The following is a 22,526-nucleotide window of genomic DNA, read 5'->3' on the forward strand; positions in this document are numbered from 1 at the left end:
CTGGAGGTCCGCATTTAGTGTCCGAATCTTCTACTTTCGAAATTAACTATCGGAGTATTCAAACCGTGTGTTTACGACGAGAAAATTCCATTAAAGTCTTAATAAATTAAATATCTAACAGAACAAGTTAGTACAAGAAATAAAGCGAAACAATGACTAATTTCGTTAAAATTACTATTGTTGTCAAATTAAATAATTTGAAGACACGCGCGTTACTAATTTTGCCCTGTAATTAGTATGGAAAGCACTGGCAACGATAAATTAATATGGAGGCGCTGTAAACAAAAGAGCGTGGCCGAGCGCACATACAACCGGCACGTGACAGAATTACAGATGAGCATCGCGACAACTGCAGCGGATGTCACGCACTTAATTGCTTTTTTACTCGTCTGGGAGCGCCAGCTGCTTACAAAAATAGCGGAGGCAGGAGCTTTATTTATCTTGTTTTGCTCGATTGCGGTAATCGTGTTAAGCGAGAGCTTTGTATGAGCGTCGCAGCCTTCCATATAATCAAGTTGATTACGTGGATTTGCCAGTAGGACCCGCAATTATGATAATTGAGGTGAACAGCTAGTGACATCTATGTGTAGCCCATTTATCATAGGAGTGCCGTTTATAGGAGAGATGGGGCTACTGTATAATGCCATCAGTTTTTCCTTATCTAAAGCTAGGAGACCACGATTCAATCTTTTTACAGCCTGACAAGAAGAATTCATTCGTCTTTTCCGTTTGTTTTCACCGAATTCTTTTCTTGAATCAACTTTTGACTATCACAAAGTAAACAGTTTGCGACGAGATAAAAATTAATGTTCTTGTCCGCCTTCGATGGTCGAACCCACACTGAGGACGTATAATTTCCTCTGCACTTTTGAATGTTAACTGAGAGGAGTACACACTGTGACTATAAAAGTGCATTTTGGACTAATGGAGAAGAAAAAGTTTCCGAAATAAGACTGAATTTGTAAGTACGAGATATGGATTGATACACATCCAGTAAAAATGTAGAACTGAGAGCATTGTGGAAATTCCATCGCTACTGCGAAATATTTAACCTCAAAGAAATTTACTGCAACAGAGAAATATAAGAAATTATTCTTAAAATTCTCCAAATGCATTCTACAAAAATCTGAATGCAGCAAAGAGAGTGGTAGATGACGAATAAACTGATTTTTTTTTAAAAAAGGGCCCACAGAGACCAGAAGATACAAACAGTAATATAAAATCCGGTGAGAAATAATTAAGAAATCTGTCCAAAAGATTTCAAATAAATGAGAAACAGGTGACTATCGTTTTAGAGAATATCTGGTTGATAAAAACTCTCCACACAAATGATTTTCATTAAAATTTTCTCTGGGCTCTGTTCCTCAGATTAATCTCATGGTGTCATCATCAAGATAAGTCTTCATTAACAAAATATCGCCTCTGTGTTTCATCAGTTTAACAAAAAGACAGTATACAGGCATACCTCGTTTTATTGCGCTTCGCAGATATTGCGTTTTTTCCAAATTGAAGATTTGTGGCAACCCTGCGTCGAGCAAGTCTATCGGCGCCATTTTTCCAACAGCTCACTTCGTGTCTCTGTCACATTTTGGTAATTCTCTCATTTTTTAGACATAATTCTATTTCACACTTAATAGACTGCTGTATAGTGTAAACATAACTTTTATACGCACTGGGAAACCAAAATATCCGTGTGACTCGCTTTATTGCGATGGTCTGGAACCTAAACCGCAATATCTCCGAGGTATGTCTGTACAGTTATTGAAAGTGGGTATCACATACTATTAGGAGTATCTAATAGTGGTATTTTACTATTATCATTGGTACTCTTACTGATATCAACAGTTTATTCCAGACGAAGACATCTGGATATTTTTATTTATCATTAATGTACTCGAGGGAAAAATAATTTGCCATTCCATCACGGAAACTGATGGCATTCGTGTGCCTACAAGGCAAATAGATATTTTCTATTTTCAATGTATGTGCGCCAGTATATAGGCCTTCAGCTGTGCGCGTCATTGCTGCAAATTACATATGCAGATTTTTGTACATTTTTTAGCAAAAACAATATATCCCTTGAGGTTACTTTGTGGATACGAGAAAACATTTAAACTGATTATGTGTATTTAGTTCAAATTTTTGTTTTGTTTAATTTATATGTTTGTTAGTTTTTTTTCTGCAATCGGTTTTTGAGGTTGATAAACATTTAAATAAAGTGATTGCGCTTAATTATCACTTTATACATTTCAATTGATATTGCTTTCGAAATTATTAATCCATTTCGACATTTGGTGGTATTCGTTGATCGATCCATACAGGGACATCTGGCTTCATAGCACAGAATACAAAGCCATGGATGTTCTTTTGTGATCGGAGTGGCATTAGAACAGAATTTCTCAGTTTTCACGAGGTCGATACTAACGCCTCATTCTGCATGGACACTACAATGGGCATTATTGTTAAATCTTCAAGAATTTGTCTCGGTTCGCTGAAGGCTAATTTGGAATTACCTGTTTATTACGATTTGTATACCGAACGCTAGACATTCTGAATGTTCATCATTACATACATCGATACGAGAGTAGATTACAGTGAACTGCTTTTGAAATTTGACAATACAAGCTAGTTATAAATACAAAGAAGATTGATTTATTTACATTTTTGTATTAAACCGACGTGCATATGGCCTGAATTCTCAAAGTACGTGTTCTGAATACAGATTACTTAACAAAGTATAGTTTTCCCCTCACTTTCTGCAGATGAAGAAATGTGATTTTTGCGAACAGTCTTTCCAATTAGGAAATGTCTGACGCAGTAATTATCGGGCGCAGATACGCATGAAATAATTTGTGTAAAATTTTTTTTCAAATTTGTCCGACTTCAACCAAAGATTGGTAGCTATACGCGAATCAATTTTAGTAGAATTTTATAGCATCGGCTTTCTTGAAAATACGTTCGGCTGTTCTCAAGTTTCTTCATGAGTTGAGGTGGACGGATGGACCGACGAAAGTACTGTGTTTGACACTCGCAGAGGTGAAAATGTAGCCGGTAGACCTACCCGTTATTTAATTCGCGAGTCTTGTAACAAATATGCAGGACCCAAAGTTTTGGCTGCAGCCTACGTACCAGTAATGAAATGACGAAAATAATCGTCACATGATAAATATGAATATTGCATTGTATCAATAAATATGGCGGAGAAAACAAGTGTTTGGGGTGACGTCAGTGCTGTTGGTTGACCTTAATTCATAACATGCAGTAGGTTAATTACATTTCTTCCCATACAAAACGTCTGGTGAAAATATGTGGATCTAGGACAGGATGTAACAGGAGGGCGGAATATATTGCACAACTATAACAGGGAGTTTCAAAAGTTGTGTTCTTAAATAAATATTATTTCGTAATATGAAGGAGAATGAGATCAACGCTTCGGAAACATTCGTATCGACCTGCAAGTCCACAGCGTTACAACCCGGAAGACCAACATTCTTTTAATCGATTCTCAGCTGAGTTTCGATATTGTGAGATAATTCAACTTTCATTAAATCGTGGGCTGTAGTTTAACCCCATTAAAGCTCTCAATTGAAATTGCTTGCGGCCGTAGCTGTCAGTGGCTTATAAAAATGATATGAAATATTCAGAATGCTAGATTGCATATTCCTGGTAACAGATAATGCATTGAACACTGATGCAATACATAGGCCTACGTGAGGGAAATGCTTTTGGCACGTTCATTAAACTGACCGTTTTCCGATTCAACGCTGCACGAAGGACGCATCAGGTCAGTTCGGGTTTAATTTTGTATCCTTACGATTGTTTAATTTTAATCGTCTAATCACAATAAAATATTTTATTAAATATTAAAATATTAAAATATTATTATTACAATTAACATTTAATATTTAAAATATTTAAAATATATTAAAATATATTAAAATGATGCTCTTTCTATCGAAATGTTCGATTTACAATTAGAGCATCATCTTTTTCGTGAAATAATATTTTAATGTTTAATAAAATATTTTATTGTGATTAGACGGTTAAAATTAAACAATTATAATCATCACAATATGACGCATCATTATCATCTCATCCTTACGATACTTATCGTGTTTGTTTGTTTCTCTCTCTCTCTCTCTCTCTCTCTCTCTCTCTCCCAATATATGTATGTCTGTCGATTATTTATTCATGCTCATTCATCTGTTTGTTGCTGTTCAAGCAAGGCATGGCCGTACGTTTTTTTTTCAATTTTAGATTTGGGCCCAAGGGCAAAGCGGACTCTCCTGGCACTATGTTTGAAAACTGACAACCAGTCTCCTTTGTACTTCTATGTATTCAGAAATGATTACTGTATGTACGTACAATACAAATTTTATAGAAATTTACAAAAATGCTATTGAGTTACATATTTTTCAAATATTCTCCCGCGGCATCTTTAAACTGAATGTACTTTTACTTGAAAAAGTTGTATATTTCCTTGTAGTTTTAAAGTGAATAGCTTCTTAAACCTGAGAAGTTATTTAAACTCTGCTACTTTAATAGCTTGCATCTCAAAAACGTCTACCAGCGGAACTTACATTGTATGCTTTTAAACTCAATAGCTTTAGGGAGGTCATTCAGAAGAATATTGTTTCGCCAGTGATGGAATATTACCTTCTCTTCTCTTTCTGTTAAACGAAAGGTTGATTGTGATATGTCATCTGATAATCTGTTCTTCCGCCGCGCTTCTAAAACTTTCAAGGCGCAGATAAATACTCACAAGAATGTTCGATACCAACCACCGAGTACACCTTTAATGCATATTCGCAGAGCTTTATAAACTATTCATTTGTCAGTGGTTTAGTTAAATTTAACTAATTCCCTGTTAGAAGAACCCGCAGGTTCAAACCGGCCACGATCCTGAGCCAACTCCATCCATTTACCATCCTCACAGACCACCTTCCTAAGATCCATCTTGATATTATTCCCATCTCCTTTCTGGTCTGCCCAGTGGTTGTTTTCCAGAAGGATTCCCAACCAAAATTCTGTATGCACCTCTTGTCTCTCCCGTGCGTGCAACTTGTCCAGCCCATCGTAGCCTCCTAGATTTCGCTATCCTCACTATGCTAGGTGATCCGTACAATTCACTCAGCTCCTCGTTATGCAGTATTTTAAATTCCCTCCTAGGTCCAAATATCCTCCTAAGCACCTTTTTTCAAACACATGTAATCTACGTTTTTCCTTTAATTAGTTAAATATGCTTTACTTATTTTTATCCGGCAATTTTGTGTTTTTTATTCATTCCATATTGTCTCTATTCTTCATAGCCCGTTCTGCCTTCTGTTTATTCCTTTGTCTTATGTAAAATGTCTCTCTACTGTTTTTCGTTGTCATTTCTCATACTTCGATTTAAACTTATTTCTCCTTGATTCATTCTCTTTTATTTAACAGCTCGGAGGCTGTTTCCTCGGGTACTAATAATAATTCTGTAGATACGGTGGTCTAACGGTTAGAACGCTGACCTTGTAATCCTGGGGTGTCGGGTTCGATTCCCGGCGGTGCCCGAATTTATAACTTGTGTTGGGCAAGGCCGTGGTCTAGGCAACACGGAGTTTTCCTCCGGGGGCATCCCAACAATTACTCCATTCACACACAGAAGAAGGCAATGACAAACCACTTCTGGATCATCTGCCAAGAACGTATATGAACAGGTCCCAGTCCGAGAAAAGGATGGAAGGATCCTGTTCATATGGACCTGTCGTCAGACAGAACACTAAATAAAATAATAAAAATAGATACGAGGACGGTTAAACTATGCATTAATTAGGAAAGTATTTTGTATTTTGCATTTTGCAGTAAAGAATTTTTGAGACCATTATAACCTAGCCCTAAATAAACTGATTAAAATCACTTAAAGTTGTTATGACACACTCAGTTTTGTGTGATTGAACCTTCGAATGAACGTCTCCACTGCAGTGTCGCTGGAATTCATAACTAAAGGTTACGGAATTGTATAGGCTAACTGTGGCATGGCGTATAGTTTTACGTAACCACAACGTCGAGCTATTTTAAAAGTTGCTCCGTGGTATTTTTCTTTGTTCATGCAATAAGAATAAACTATGTCTGTGTTATGACCAGATTATTTTTCAACGCGCTGTAGAAGTAGTTGGTTAACTTGAAGAAAAATGAATTACCGTCATGTGTCAAGACTGGTTGTCCGTTTTGCATAGGAGTGTCTTACAAAAACCACGAATTTAGATAGTCACATTCAGTCATTCGTCTACATAAATGCTCAATTACTGTACTAATTACCACTAAAATCATTAATCTCTGGAGTTTGTCACGTGAAATTATGTACATCCTGAACTATCATAAAAACTCTGCTTGAAGTATAGTTTACGTATGAATGCGAATATTCGAGAAGTAAGGATTTTTTTATAAAATTTAAACCTGTAGTATTAGCCAAAGTTTATCGCACTGAACAATTTTAAAGCAAGTTAAGTTTCACGTTTATAGAACTTACGTTTTGCTGATATGGAACTTATAAATGTTACGTTACGTTACTTTGTGTCAAATGACACCGTCGATCAGTTTTTTTTAATCTCCAGTCTTTTGGTCAGTGAGGCAGTTAGTTTATTAATTAGCGGATAAATGTCCCCAGGATCACGAGTGCAGTTGAGGTTTGATTACACTACGCCGTCTACTCAGCTCAGTGAATAGCGAACCGGGGGTTGTCTTACGAACAAACACCCCTTCAGCCGTATTTTAGTACAGCGCAGTAATACATTAGCTACACAAGCAGGGTCTAATTCTTTTTATGTACATTTAGCTTTGTAGCGTTCTTGCTGTGTGCTTGGTACTAATTAAATGGAGAAGGAGGGGGGCAGTGAAGTAGTTTCTAAGCCCTGAAAGCCTGAAAAATATAATTAAAGTAAAGCAAGGAAAGTATTCCTGCTTGTTGTTGAACCTACGAAAGAATTAAGATAAGAATGTAATGTTTATGTAGGATAATAACATCATTCACTGTATTATGTTAGTGAGATCATAACTTGAATGCCATTAATAAAATGGTACGCCCTAGAAGAATATGAAAAATATGAACTCCGTGATCATGGTGAATTTTCCAAGTTGTGTCACGTGATGTGATAAATCAGTACAAATTCGATAAGAAGACCACTTACACGGAAATTTGTGTCATTTGATAGCTTTTTCAATAATCATATTTTTTTAAAGGTCAGCGTTAATAAGCTTTCGTAACAATTAATATTCAAAGTGGATTAAATACCTGCACTTTTAGTGTTATGAAGGAAACAAATGTTTAATTTGAGGTTCTCATGGCGGTGATTACAAAGATGGCTATCATCTGGGTTGTAGCGTCGAGTAGCCTGATAGATATTTATCAACGTCCTGCTGCCTCCATCATCAGATGGCGAGACTATGGTTTGTTAACGACATATGAGGTTTCTCAGATTACGAGAAGGGGTGATTGTGTTGGCATCAAACTTTTTCTCTGAGAGAAAATCGTAGGAGGAACGAAAGTAGACTTCAAACGCTCCTTTATAAATTTTTACGATTTAGCAATCTGTAGTTAAAACGTTGTTTTTTTTTTGATAAAAACGTTCCGAGAAAATCTCATGTTAGAGGACTCGGTAAGCGAATGTAACTAATGCAGTTCCAAGCTTAATGACCAGAAATCAATTGGGCGGGAGCCATTACATTCCCATTTGTAGCACTTGTGATGAGTGTTGCATGCCACACGATGTTCGCTCGCTGCATGCTGGCTAGACAGCATTGCAACAGATAAACAACCCAGCGACATAATCTGTGTTAGTGGCAGTGGACCAGAGGCTTATCTTACACACACGCCTGGTTATGAGCCCTATTATCACTTACATGCTTCTGGATTAATGACCCCGTTTCTACAGATTAAATAACTATCATAAAACCAAAACGAGTTCACAGCTAGTCGGAGCACATTTTGTTTAGCGGAAACCCCCCCCCCCCACCCCGCCCTGAAATTGTACACACAACTGGTTGAATTTCTACGCCAAACGTGTAGGAACATTGTATTGCAATGTGTTATTCGCGAAAGCTAGTTATCTTTTAGTGGAGAGTAATGAACCAGTGGTGATGTAGAAAAAAGTCATGGTCTATCGTGTCATTTTCCAGGGAATTGTCAAGAAGTTTTGCCCTAACGTTTTCATAAGATAGTGTAGTTGCGTCATATTGTGATTTATTAAATTAAAATTAAATTATTTGGTTATTCCGTCAAATCACAATGTATTTAAAATAAGATAATTAAAATAATTAAAATATCATTCTGTGTTCCATATCGAATAATCGATACTGTTCCAATTGTAAATCGTTTATTCGATATGGAACACAGAATGATATTTTAATTATTTTAATTATCTTATTTTAAATACATTGTGATTTGACGGAATAACCAAATAATTTAATTTTAATCTAACATTTTCAGTCGCGTTATAGGACAGATCGGCCCAAATTCGAACCGCTGTGATAGATTTCTCTGACAAAGCATGTATTTTTTTAACATTTAAAGTTTATGGTAACTTCCGATAGATTTAAAAAAAAATATATTTACTGACTTCATGGAGAAAATTAATCCTTAGAAACCTAATTATGAGAGCAAAAACACATACATTTTCCGCATTTTATAGACTCGGATATTTCATTGCCGTGTTCACAAGAGTTTGCCACCTGTCCCTTCAGACAAATACATTTACAGCCGCTCGACTTTAATATTATATTTCCGTATATTTCTTGAACCGCCACGGTGGTCTAGCGGTCAGAACACTAGCCTTGTAAGCCTGGGGTCCCGGGTTCAATTCCCGGTGGTGCTCAAATTTATAACTTGTGTTGGGCAAGGCCGTGGTCTAGGCATCACGGAGTTTTCCTCCGAGGGCTTCCCCGGTTTCTCCGTGGCATCCCAACAATTACTCCACTCACACATAGAAGAAGGCAATGGCAAACCACTTCTGATCATCTCTGCCAAGAATGTATATATGTATGAGCAGGTCCCTGACAACCTGAAGAGGATGGAAGGATCCTGTTCATAATATATGGACCTGTCGTCAGACAGAACACTACAAATAAAAAAATATTTCTTGGTGTTACGAATGTTCTGTTCGCCATATTCAAATCAGAATTTTGCATTAATTTCATCTTCTCCATCCGTCTGTATCCTCCACTCGTAACATCTTCCTTGATTATATCACGCTAATAACATCTGATGTTGAGTGGAAACTGTGGAACTGTTCGTTATGCAGCTTTCTACATTTTTATGTCACGTGACCGAATATTTTCCTAAGCATCACGTCCTGAAACTCCCTCTGTGTTCTTCCGGTAATGAAAGAAACCAGGTTTTACACCCAAGTAAAATGACCGATGTCGTTAAAGCATGTTTCAATCTTTACGTTTTTACATAGCATACTGAAGAACGGAAGATTTTGATCTGTGTGGAAGCAATGATATCTCCGAATTTAGTTCGTCCTTAATTTTTTCGAGTGAAATTTTCATCCTCTAATGTCGTTCCTAAATATTTGAATTCGGCAACATTTCCAAAAGATTTGTTAAATTTCTTCATAATTACGACAGATTTTTCTTGTATTCTGGCGACGATGCAAGGATGTACACTTGGTTATTTCCGCTTTTTCAGTCTAGAGCAGCTTCTAATACACTTATTGTTTTTACTTAAGACATGTTCTTATCATGTAAGTTAACATCATCAGCATTGGCCAGAAACTGATGTGTCCCATTACTTTCTAATAATTTTCGATGGAGGCCTTCAGTCAAAATGATTCCCTTCCTCACCCCGAAATAGGAGACACCTTGAGTTATAATGGTGTTAACCCTTCTCAATTTTTGACTGAACGGCAGTCACATTTCGCAACGTCATATAGTGTTTCAATAGATTTATTTTTTTATTTGTAGTGTTCTGTCTGGCGACAGGTCCATATGAACAGGATCCTTCCATCCTTTTCTCGGACTGGGACCTGTTCATATACGTTCTTGGCAGATGATCCAGAAGTGGTTTGCCATTGCCTTCTTCTGTGTGTGAATGGAGTAATTGTTGGGATGCCACGGAGAAACCGGGGAAGCCCCCGGAGGAAAACTCCGTGTTGCCTAGACCACGGCCTTGCCCAATACAAGTTATAAATTCGGGCACCGCCGGGAATCGAACCCGAGACCCCAGGATTACAAGGCCAGCGTTCTAACAGCTAGACCACCGTGGCAGATGTTTAAATAGACGAGGAAAAATATCAAGGAATTTGAAATTGTTTATGACACACCCTCGTTCAGAACCTATTGACAAATTTACCACAGTATCAACTATGTATTCGTGTCACACTGTTATAAATTACATGGGCAGTTTTGTCATATACTATTTGAGATTGAAATAAACAATTTATAACTTTTCTCCCAATAGCCTGTGTTGACCGGCGAACCGGATCCTTTCGGAATGAATGTAGTAATCGTCACAGCGTGAGTCGATCTCCAATTACGTGTCGAAATTAATTTGTGAACCTAAGGACTGAATGTCGAGATGCAGCTTGGAAGGTGTGACTGCTGAAAGTGGAAATTTAATATTTATTGGCAAAAATAAATTGTCGGGCGTGACAAGTCGTGGGACGTCTATAGGGTATTAATAAAACAAAGTAGCAGCACATATTTTAAGTGACGCTGACGAATTTTTGAGTTTCGTATAACCGGGGGATTCAGAAACTTTGTAAATGTACACTTTATCTGCGTTGTTATTTTTGTTAAACGAAGGGTTTAGTGAAGATATCCGTCTTCTGGGTTATTGCGCTGTGTAGTCTGGTCGATGTTAACCAACTTTTCAGAGGTCATACTGCCTCCGTCATCAGGGCGATGAGTATGCCAATAGGGTATGAAGAGCTGGATTTATAGGCCGGGAAGTGAAAGGTGTAGCCTGCCCCGATATCTTCATACTCACCGCTGTGAGAACCTCAAGTCTTACGAAGGGTTTAGTGTTATCTCAGTACGTAACTAGAATCTTGGCCAAATTCTCTTGGAAATATCTTCCTACAATCCCGGTACGATGACAGGAACTGGAGAGTTTCACGTTCCTCCCGTTTTATCGGGCAAGCCCTCAATGCGTATATTAACTTCACGGTTGGGCCGTTTAAATACTAACTCTTTAGACAGTAAGAACACTTTAAGCGAACGGATAAGCAAAGAAGGGAATTTTCTAATCTAATAATCCTGAGTTTAAATTATATTAAGATAAATTTTACACTTATTTTTATATATGTGACTTGCAAACATGAATACATGCTGTATAGGTTGTCCCACAACGCAATGTCCACAGTTTAACGACGTACTATTGGGGTGATTTTGAGTCGAAAAGTTCAAATAAACGTTTTATATATCGTTTCAAAATGTTGCGTAATTTAATAAATCTCTATCATATATGCGTATAGGCCGAGATGGTAACTTGATTAAGATAAAGATATACAGTTGCACGTTTGTGTCTGTCACGATAGTTTCATAACCAAACGTTGACACTGATTACGTCGAATCAAGTCCACAGAGCCATGGATACACATGGCGACTGTCAGTGAAATTATGCTGCGTGATTGGCCGGACCACATGGTATATAACCTTAGGCGCTTATGGGGTGTAGTGAAGTGCTGAATCAACCTTCGGGCCAATTACGGTATATCAGATGTGGAAAGCCGTTAGAGCCGAATGAGATTATTGAGGTAATGGTGATTAAGTGAATGTCATGGTGCTTGTATACCAAATGAATAACTCAGATATTGATACAATATTTTATTTTCCGTCTATACACAAACTTAAAATAATGTTGTTTAAAATTACTTAAAATTATAACATTCTCAGTAGACACTGCATCTTGTTACATTTTTTGTTACATTTTTTGTATCGACGACATGTTTCAATGTGTATTACATCATCATCAGGTCGATCAATTTTAATATATTTTAAAAACTGTTGTACATCTTGCGTTGCGTATATTGATTAATTTGATTTGTTTAATTTTAAGTTTTTGTCTCTTCCTTTAAATTTGGAGGTTGTGCTTGGATGTTTTATATCTGTAAAATTAATTTTCAAATCGTGATTTTGGATATTGACATAGGAAATATAATAATTTAAAGAGTTATTACGTAATATAACGTAATACAATGTAAAAGAATCATAATAAAAAGTAGTAAAAGGTAGTAAAACATACCGGGTTGTAATTGGTGTGTTGTGTGTCCGATATTAAGAGACGGTAGACTGCAACTGATATAAAAAATAAGATATAAACTCAGATATTCTTTCACAAGCCTCTAGACGATGGTTTTCAAATAAATGTGGGCTAAACTAAGTATACAGCATAGAATCACGAATAAATTGATACCGAATTAAATGTAGGCAGAATTAAATCATGACAGATACAGTAAAGAATGCCAGGGAAATATTATTAGACGAGTAAACAACTTCTTAGTTTGATAAATGTAGATGTGAAATTGCCACGTGCTTCTAATTCAATATCTTGGGTTGTTTCTAACAACGTAAACAGCAAAGACTCCGTTATTAAATTTGGAGTTTGGCAAGGAAAGTGTTGTTTCAGAGTGAGTGTATTTAGACGTCGAAGTATAACTCTGGTGATATGTTTTGTGACAAATAGGAATTCTAGTCCATCGTGAGTCCAACGGCCTCGAAATATGATTCCTCATGGAAATCAAACAACAAATTCCTTCCTAGATCAGATCAGTGCATCGTGGCTCTCTAAAAGTATACCAGGATAGGATTTAATTGAAGTCGGAGTGTTATTCGCAATAAAGAGTCATACAATTTGCTGTCTTTGGTCGAAGGTATGTCGAAGCAAATATATCCTTAATTATTATTGAATGATATATTCTGTATATTTGATAATAATTTATTTGCTTTACAGACGTGGATGGACGTCAGGCTATCTCTGTTGGGTGTCCGCATCAGCACGGTAAGAATAACGGAAACTGAATGTTCATAATAACGTATTTAGTAATTTTTTCTTAATTTCTGTTTGCTGGTATTGGTTACGAGGATTGTAAAATACTGCATCAGGTGCGGGCGTCGATTGGATAGAACATCTGTTCACATTTCGACCCATTTCGTGAATCGACAGAGTCGGCATTGAGTCCATTTGAAAAGAAAATATTTAAACCAAAGTTTTATATTTAAATATAGGAAAGCCTAAATTTCTTGGCCCAAACTCCCAGTTCTGATTGTAGCATGGTTTAAAACTTTAAATTTGGAGCATTGGCCGATTAATTTGTAATTCCTCCGAAGTGGATTAATCGCCAGGAGACCGCTTCAACTTCATTGGTTGGTCATGACGACACGACTTGATATTCCGTAACAGAAATTTGGCACAATGCGAATATGGCAACGAAAGTTGTTTTTCTTCAAAAATCCGCTATTACGGAACATGCACGAGGCGCCTTTTGAGTTTAAAGCTTGTCAGACCTACCGACATCTTGCCTCCAACAGTTCGCATATCTAAAATAGAAAGTATGACGTTTCAACATAAATTCGATTATAAATATGTCCAGCTTATGTTAATCTCGGGATCGCCTACTTGGAATGAAACTCAAACTTGTGTGAAGCCTTTCGATCAGTTTCCCTTTAGCTGCATTTTATCTGTAAAATTTATGTAGTATTTGTGTTTCAATATGTTTTTAAACTCGTTTGTGTCTTGATATTCTTCGTAATTGTAATGGAGTTTCTTCGATATCCATCGTCTACTGCTGATTACTAACTGTGTGCTGGTTTGATCATCGTTTCTGCGGTGAGAAGGGGTTGTGGGTTGATGTGTGATTTATGTGGTTGGTTTTTGAATTAAATATTGTATTTTGGATGTCTGTATGAACGTCATTTAGGTGTCTGTTTCATCATTATCCGCAATATACAGGGTGTGTATAAATTATCTTTACAAATTTACATGTGAATGAAACCTTTATGAAAAGACATAGACACATTGTTTAAGTGTCATTTTGGAGAGAAACTCTCAAAGTTTCACAGATTTTTCGGTAAATGGTAACACCGGTTATTTTCCACTGCACTGCATCAATCTTTGTAAATCAGATCAGTCGCCTTGATCCCTTAGGAGAAGGCGTATTACGTGCAGTAGTTTATCGAAACTAAATTGGATATGTAAGACTTGAGGTTCTCACAGCGGTGAATATGAAGATTTCTGTCTTCTGGGTTGTTGCGCTGTGTAGTCTGGTCGATGTTAACCAACGTTTCAGAGGTCATACTGCCTCCGTCATCAGGGAGATGAATATGCCAATAGGGTGTGAGAAGTTGGATTTTATAGGCAGGGAAGTGAAAGGTGTAGCCTGCCCCGAGCCAATGGGAGCAGGTATGGGAGTGGACCAATGGTAGCACGTGGGCGAGGGTGGGAGAGGGAGAGATTGTAGAGAGAGAAAGGTGAGTGTAGTTGTATGGATAAAGGCCCTGAAAGGGGCCGAGTTAGTGGTCTGGTTGGTTCTGGCGGCGCACTCTTGCTCGTTCTCGGAGTCCTCGGAGTGTGTGGATCAGAGGCTTCCAGGACCGGCTCAGGTGAAGTCCATCTTCCCTGTTAAAGTTATCAGGATGAAGTTCGATCTCGATGGCTTCCCTGATTAACCGGTCCATGTAGCCGGTTATTGAGGAGAGGATAGAAGTGTCCTCTAGCTTTATCTTGTGCTCCAAGTTGAAGCGGTGTTCAGCAACCGCAGATTTCTCGGGCTGCCCGAGCCGGATGTGGCGTTCGTGCTCCTTGATCCTGGCCTCAACGGAACGGCCTGTCTGGCCGATGTAGACTTTTCCGCACTCGCAGGGAACTCTGTATACGCCAGGCGTCTTCAGTCCTAGGTCGTCCTTTACCGGCCGGAGAAAACTGGGAATTTTCTTTGGCGGAAGACCAACAGACTTGATGTCGTGCCTGGCCAGCAACCTGCTTATGCGGTTGAAGGTCGTCCCGACGTAGGGCAGGAAGGCAACCGAGGCTGGTTTTTCAGTAGGCGGTGGCAGCCTCGCAGGCGGATTGAGAGCTTTCTGAATCTGACGGTTGCTGTATCCGTTTTTCCTGAAGGTGGTGGTGAGTGACTCCAGTTCACTCTGTAGGCTGTCGTGGTCGCAAAGGGCTTTAGCCCTGTGTACCAGGGTCGAGAGCACGGCCTGTTTGTTGGACGGGTGGTGATGGGAATTGGAGTTGAGGTAAAGGTCGGTATGGGTTGGTTTCCGGTACACCTTGTGGCCTAATGAGCCGTCAGGTTCGGATATACAGGTTCAAGGACGTTTTAGAAAAGAGCTTATCACAAGACGTTGTTATCAAGACCATCGATACGTGATTGGTACAAAGAATTTAAGGAGACCGGAAGTAGTTTGCACAAGAAAGGCACAGGGCTTCCACGTGTGTGTGATGAAAATGTCGAAAAGATACGCAGGATCTTTGTCCGCAATTCTCGTAAGTCGACACGAGCTGCAACATCGTGAGTTGCTAATGGCGCATTTGACAGAGCATCGGTTATTACGAAAACTTTTGTGTCTGTGTGCTTACAAGTTGCAAGTGATACAGGCAGTTACGCCTTATGATAGGGTAGGCCGTAATTTGAAGGAATTCTCGGTGACCATTCTTGAGAAGCTGGACGAATACAGCGAGTTCCTGAGGAAAATATTGTTCTCTGACGAGGCTACATTCAAAGTTACATGGAAGATAAAGAAATAGGACTTACGCACCTGGGGATCAGAACATCCTCATGATAGAGGAGAGCCCATTCGAGACAGTAATTCCCTGGATGTGCTGGAAAAGTTTGTTTATCCACAGTCACGATGACTGCAGCCTTCCGTGACGGCATATTTCCACACTGGAGCTTCATTGTGCGTGCATCTCTTAATCAGCATCTCCCACACCGATTGATTGGTCTTGGTGGACCCGTCTCATGGCCGGCTAGATCACCGGATATCACACCCTGTCATTTTCCCCTATGGCGATACATAAAAGACTGTGTGTACCGAAATCAGGTAGCCGACATCAACGATTTGAAGGGCAGAATTTCAGCTGCAGTTGTATAATTATGACAATGAGACAGACACCTGTAATTATTTTAAAATTAAAAATATGATGTATATAACGAAGGTTTACACAGACATTTGTAATTTGCATTTTATTCTTTACTGATTGGGAGTTAAGTTTGACGGTTGTAAAATTATGGAAATATAGTGGACACGTGTAATAATTACACGACCTGAAAATTTCTTTTGATGTTTATAGTAGTACGAATTATGTCAATGACACTAAGTGGGTTATATACGAGGTGCGATCGGAAAGTTTCGAGACTGTGTCAATAGAGGGCGAACCGGATGTAGTACGAGCTTCTGCCGCTAGGGGGTGCGGCCTACATTCATAGTGAATCAGTGTGCCAGCCGGCATCATCGAATTAGCATTTGTTTCTTAGTTACGGGCGTTTTGGTAGTGCATTACACCGACCCTCCTGCGATTTCGGAATGGCGTGTGCATCAAATTTTGCCAAAGACTCTCCAAAACGGCTACGGAAACCTATGAAATGCTAAAGCAAGCATTTGGGGAGTCCGCAATGGGTCGTGCACAAACTTTTGTGTGGCATTCACGTTTTAAAAATGGCCGAAACTCTGTCGATGATGACGAGCGTTCTGGGCGACCATCTTCGAGCACAACGCCCGAAAATGTTACGAAGATTCGGCAGGCCATTCACGAAGATCGACGTCATACCATCAACGACTTGTGCGACATTGTTGGGATAGGCTATGGGACCTGTCAGCTGATTCTAAAGGAAGAACTCCACAAGCAACGCATCCTGTCTGAGGACCAGAAGCAGAATCGACTTGACTTCTCGTTTGTCAGGAGCTCAAAGATCTTGCAAGAACCGACCCCAACTTCCTTTCTAAGCTCCGTGTGACTTCTTCCTCTTCCCAAAGATGAAAATTCAGCTAAAGGGAAGGAGATTTGAGATGATAGAAGAGATTCAGGCAGAATCGCAGATGGTGCTTGACAGGCTGACAAAGAAAGATTTCCAGGGATGCTTCCAGGCTTGGCAGCGGCGCTGAGATCGTTGTGTTCACTCCCAGGGAAACTACTTCGAGGGTGATGGATGAATTTAATACCTGAGATAAGTGTACGGGTTTTTATACGCGCAGTCTGGAAACCTTTCGATCGCACCTCGTATAAGCGGTGTTACGTGACGATGGGAAAACAGCCCGAAATATATCATAAGAAACTGCAGACATGGAAAATATCACAACTAAGTGAAGGTAATTAATTGCGTTTTGTTTTGTAAATATTGAGAATTGATATCGCAATATAATTTTTGTTTTACTTCTAGAAATGGACTTGGCACAATGTTCCACTCATTGCGCTAAATTTTAGTGTAGCTAATTTGACTCTTGCAGTTGGATGCACTTTACTGTGGTGCACGCTGACCCGTTCAAAACTCCAAACGTGTGACAGAGTCGAATAAATCTCTCTCTCAAGTGCAGCCAACCTTAAACATTTAGCGAACTATGTCCACAATGGAATGCTAACAATTATTTTAAATTGCAAACTTTTTGTGCGTTGCAAGTATGACAGCAAAATTTACAGTGTCGTAATCACACCTGGCTACTCTTTTGATATCAACAATATCGGGGAGTACCTGGACATTGCAAATGCCTGGCCAGTTCTTAAAAATATGTGATAGACGCCTTGCACGGCCACTGTGGTCTAGCGGTTAGAACGCTGGCCTTGTAATCCTGGGGTCTCGGGTTCGATTCCCGGCGGTGCCCGAATTTATAACTTGTGTTGGGCAAGGCCGTGGTCTAGGAGTTTTCCTCCGGGGGCTTCCCCGGTTTCTCCGTGGCATCCCAACAATTACTCCATTCACACACAGAAGAAGGTAATGGCAAACCACTTCTGGATCATCTGCCAAGAACGTATATGAACAGGTCCCAGTCCGAGAAAAGGTTGGAAGGATCCTGTTCATATGGACCTGTCGTCAGACAGAACAATAAATAATAATAAGATGAGGTGGTCTAGCGGTTAGAACGCTGGCCTTGTAATCCTGGGGGTCTCGGGTTCGATTCCCGGCGGTGCCCGAATTTATAACTTGTGTTGGGCAAGGCCGTGGTCTAGGCAACACGGAGTTTTCCTCCGTGGCATCCCAACAATTACTCCATTCACACACAGAAGAAGGCAATGGCAAACCACTTCTGGATCATCTGCCAAGAACGTATATGAACAGGTCCCAGTCCGAGAAAAGGATGGAAGGATCCTGTTCATATGGACCTGTCGTCAGACAGAACACTAAATAAATAATAAATAGCAGACAAGAAATAGATTAATGCAATGCATTGTGTTATTCTGTCTTCTTGAAAATAGAAAATAAAAATTAACTGAGACCTCAGAAGCGTCTTTTTGAACAGGCGCTTGGAACCAGTCTGACTCCCCGCTCCGCGCACAGGTGGTACCTGGGACCAAACAAATGACATTCCCATGATGGCACGTGACATTCGCGTAACATTCTTTGTCTCGCCTGACAAGCAGCTTTGATGTTTACGTCCTGCGTTTAGAGTTCGATCCGCGGTTATTTTAAATTCGTTACCGTTAATTTAGAACTTCACGCGTAACGGAATCGTGGGATTTTTTTTTTAAAAAAAAACATTTATTTCTGAAGCAACGAACTGAAGCCGAATGCTAAATTTACTGTACCACTTGTATTTATAAAATTTACGAAGGTCCAATTGACAATTCAAGCCTCACTTTGTATAGAAGCAATGAGTATTTTTAATTCGTAAACTATAAAATCCACATACGACATCGTTGCAAATAGAAGTTTAAGATAATAATTATCACTTTTTTATAGTAAGGATTTTTTGGTAACTCCCATAAAGTTTGATGAAGAAGATAGCTCAATTTTACGTCCATTTTATGGAAGATCAACTGAGCATTCCTCTACCTTTCGTTAAAATAATTTCTTTAGAATTTATCTTATATTAGTACAAGTTTATCCAAGTAATTACGTGTCTTTGTAATTCTACTTTGGTAGAAAGTTTATTACTTTGAACGTGAAAGCAGCCTTCCAATAGAGTTATGACAAGTTGAAAGCACTTCATTAACTATGATCTTTACAGCAAGAAATTACGTATAACTTACGACATATAAAGGGAATTTGTCTTAGATGCTCAAGTGAATCAGAAAGCCGTTAAGTTCAGTAATTTCATCTACGAAGACAAAGAGTGACCTACCGGGTGCTTTCAAAGTTTCTTCACCACAGAAGCTTTCTTTGAGGCGTTCATTTTATTATGCTTGGAACTAGCCGATATTTTTTTTTATTTGTAGTGTTCTGTCTGACGACATGTCCATATATTATGAACAGGATCCTTCCAACCTCTTCAGGTTGTCAGGGACCGGCTCATATATATATACATTCTTGGCAGAGATGATCAGAAGTGGTTTGCCATTGCCTTCTTCTGTGTGTGAGTGGAGTAATTGTTGGGATGCCACGGAGAAATCGGGGAAGCCCCCGGAGGAAAACTCCGTGTTGCCTAGACCACGGCCTTGCCCAACACAAGTTATAAATTCGGGCATCGCCGGGAATCGAACCCGAGACCCCAGGATTACAAGGCCAGCGTTCTAACCGCTAGACCACCTCATCTTATTATTATTTAGTGTTCTGTCTGACGACAGGTCCATATGAACAGGATCCTTCCATCCTTTTCTCGGACTGGGACCTGTTCATATACGTTCTTGGCAGATGATCCAGAAGTGGTTTGCCATTGCCTTCTTCTGTGTGTGAATGGAGTAATTGTTGGGATGCCACGGAAGCCCCCGGAGGAAAACTCCGTGTTGCCTAGACCACGGCCTTGCCCAACACAAGTTATAAATTTGAGCACCACCGGGAATTGAACCCGGGACCCCAGGCTTACAAGGCTAGTGCAATTGTGCAAAGTGAGGTTTTTTTCATAGAAATGTCTATTTAAAAAGTTCATTGGTAATTGCAGAAGAAGTTTAAACCATTTGTAAATACCATTCATTAATTAGTTCTGTTAAGCTAGACTGTCCAAACAACACACTTTGCACTGGCTGCAGGAGATTTAACTAGGCGCCATTAAACACGTCGGCTGAAACAGTCTCCAACCATCACACAAAAACTGTCATCTTGTGCCCATATTTGATTACTGAAAACCCTTCTGACTTACAAATATCAATAATTTGAATTACAAATTTTAATATTTAAATATAGCTTAAGTTTGGTAAGTCAGGAATTTATATTACACTTACATTGATTTGGAAATTATTTACAATTTATAATTATTGTTTCTGTGTAAAAATTAATATTACTTAATAAATTTAATGTATGGAACACGGTAAGTCATTATACCGTATTTTCTAGCGGGTTAATTAGGATGAGTTTATTGTACGAATGGAATATGTTTGCATAAAGCACTCCCATTGAAAATCATTTGCTAGATATTTCATCGAACAAGTTGACGTTTGTCCAGAAAGTCCAGACCTTAGACAAAGGAGGGTTCAGGAGGGACCTTGGAGCGGCCGTCAGTGGCGGTTCATGTGTGAACACACATCAGGTGAAAACTACAAATAGATTTGCATTCTGTAGACATTAAGATTGTGAGTTATTAGAGCTATCAAAGGTCACTAAACGGGGTGATTTTGGGGGTTAGGTTTTTTTTCGCGGAGAACGGGAGATTTTCCTACAATTTTATCGTAATACAGTGGATTCCGGTTAATTGGGGCATATCGGTACTAGAACACTTTGGCCTAATTAATCGGCTGCCCCAATTATGCGAAGTTTCACGAAAAGAGTTCAAAGGGTCTCTTCTTTAAGATTGTTCGAAATAAACGGATTCTCCGATTAACCGATGACTCAATTAACCGGAAACTATTGTATTTGCATGCACCTATTAATTACAGATTGGTGTACAGCCGTGTACACTATTAAAATGTTAGGCGATTTTGAATAACAATTAATACTTAGTTATTTAGTGTTTATAATATTATTATTTAATTTACAGACCGATTATAAAAAACCACTACAAACATTTCACCCACGCAAGATCACGCGACATACATTTACGAAACAACATTGAATGTGATAACAAAGTAAAATTGATCTAGAAGAGGATAACTTTCCGATATTTAATGGACATCTGACGAAGGATTGCATTTAGAATATTACTTTTGAATTTATATCGATTATACACCTGAAGATGGTTCATTGAAAACCGAAACATGTCATGAAAAAGATTATGCTCTAATTGTAAATCGAACATTTCGACAGAAAGAGCATTATTTTAATATATTTTAAATATTTTAAATATTAAATGTTAATTGTAGTAATAATATTTTAATATTTTAATATTTAATAAAATATTTTATTGTGATTAGAAGGTTAAAATAAACAATTATAATCATCACAATATGACGCAACATTATCATCCCATAACAAAGATAGTTTAATACAAATCTCTACGGGAGGTGGATTAGATAATGAAGACGAACTGGGGAGACAGATAATGTTTCTGTGGCATTATCAATGAAGAAGGATTCCCCACCCATAGCTGGCGTGAATGTTAGAGGCCAAGAGAGAATATCTAGGCGCTGCCGATGGTCGAAACATTTGCGAGTTTAAACATTTCCCGATTCTTATTTACGGATTCACGTCGCTTAAAGAATTTAACAGCGAAGAATGACTCAAGCAACGGAAGAGCTTCATTTATTTTGTTAACACGCGTTTAGGATGTAATTGAGTCTACTGCGAAAAATAAATATCAATAAATAACACCTGCAGTGCATAGGGCGTTGTCAAATGACCTACAAAACACTTGAAATGCAGGAAAATCTTACGGGAATTGTAACTTTGTCTCGCATTTTACTGTCCGTGTCTGTACCCGGGAGCTGCAGTGCAGTACAGGCTAATAACCGGGAGACATTCTGACTGGCGTGTGACAGTTTAAAGTAGGCAACGCGCTCGACTTGAATTGCAAAGTTTGTGGGCGCACTTTGTACCAGGCGGAATGTTTGGGGTCGACTACTCTTTACACTGCTTCCGTGTTTGTGAGCGGTCCGACTTAGACTCAGCCGGATTATAACATGTCTGGTTTAAGTACAGGAAGACCTTCTGATCAGGAAACCCAAAGTTACCTGGACCTGCCGCGTTTTTAGAAAAGTTTTATGTTACTTTATGTTATTTTGGATAAATATATATTTAAATACATGTAGTATAATTTTCGGTTCTATATTTATTCCTTTGTCTTTTAATTTCTTTCTCTGCGTATTCTATCCCTATTTATTTTATTTTCCTTTATTTCCAAAACCAATTACTTCCTTAACAGCGTAATATACATATAGATCGTGAATTTCTAACCTGTCTTTTGGGTTATAAATATAGTCAAATTACTTGTGCCTGTCCTGTCTACGTCAAATGGGAAAGTTTCTGAAATACGAACTTGTTCAGGCCCCTTTAATTAATGTCACAAACGGTGTCTGATGTATGACG

General features: G+C 38.7%; 1 protein-coding gene across 4 annotated transcripts in view; it reads left to right on the forward strand.

Annotated features, from left to right (window-relative positions):
• LOC110832582 (uncharacterized) overlaps positions 1–22,526 on the forward strand; it is a 309,094-nt gene that overhangs the window by 84,578 nt on the left and 201,990 nt on the right. For all 4 annotated transcript variants that reach the window (XR_015535045.1, XM_087348449.1, XM_087348451.1 and 1 more), the window contains one exon: positions 12,926–12,973. Coding sequence is in view for 2 of the 4 variants with exons in the window: in XM_087348450.1 (XP_087204576.1) it covers positions 12,926–12,973 (48 nt within the window). In the remaining 2 variants the exon portion in view is untranslated. The remainder of the gene's footprint in view (positions 1–12,925; positions 12,974–22,526) is intronic.

This window comes from Zootermopsis nevadensis, unplaced genomic scaffold, assembly GCF_977971745.1.
Source record: "Zootermopsis nevadensis isolate Lab colony 2312 unplaced genomic scaffold, Znev_1.0 Znev_ptg000013l, whole genome shotgun sequence".
In the NCBI taxonomy this organism is placed as follows: Eukaryota; Metazoa; Arthropoda; class Insecta; order Blattodea; family Termopsidae; genus Zootermopsis; species Zootermopsis nevadensis.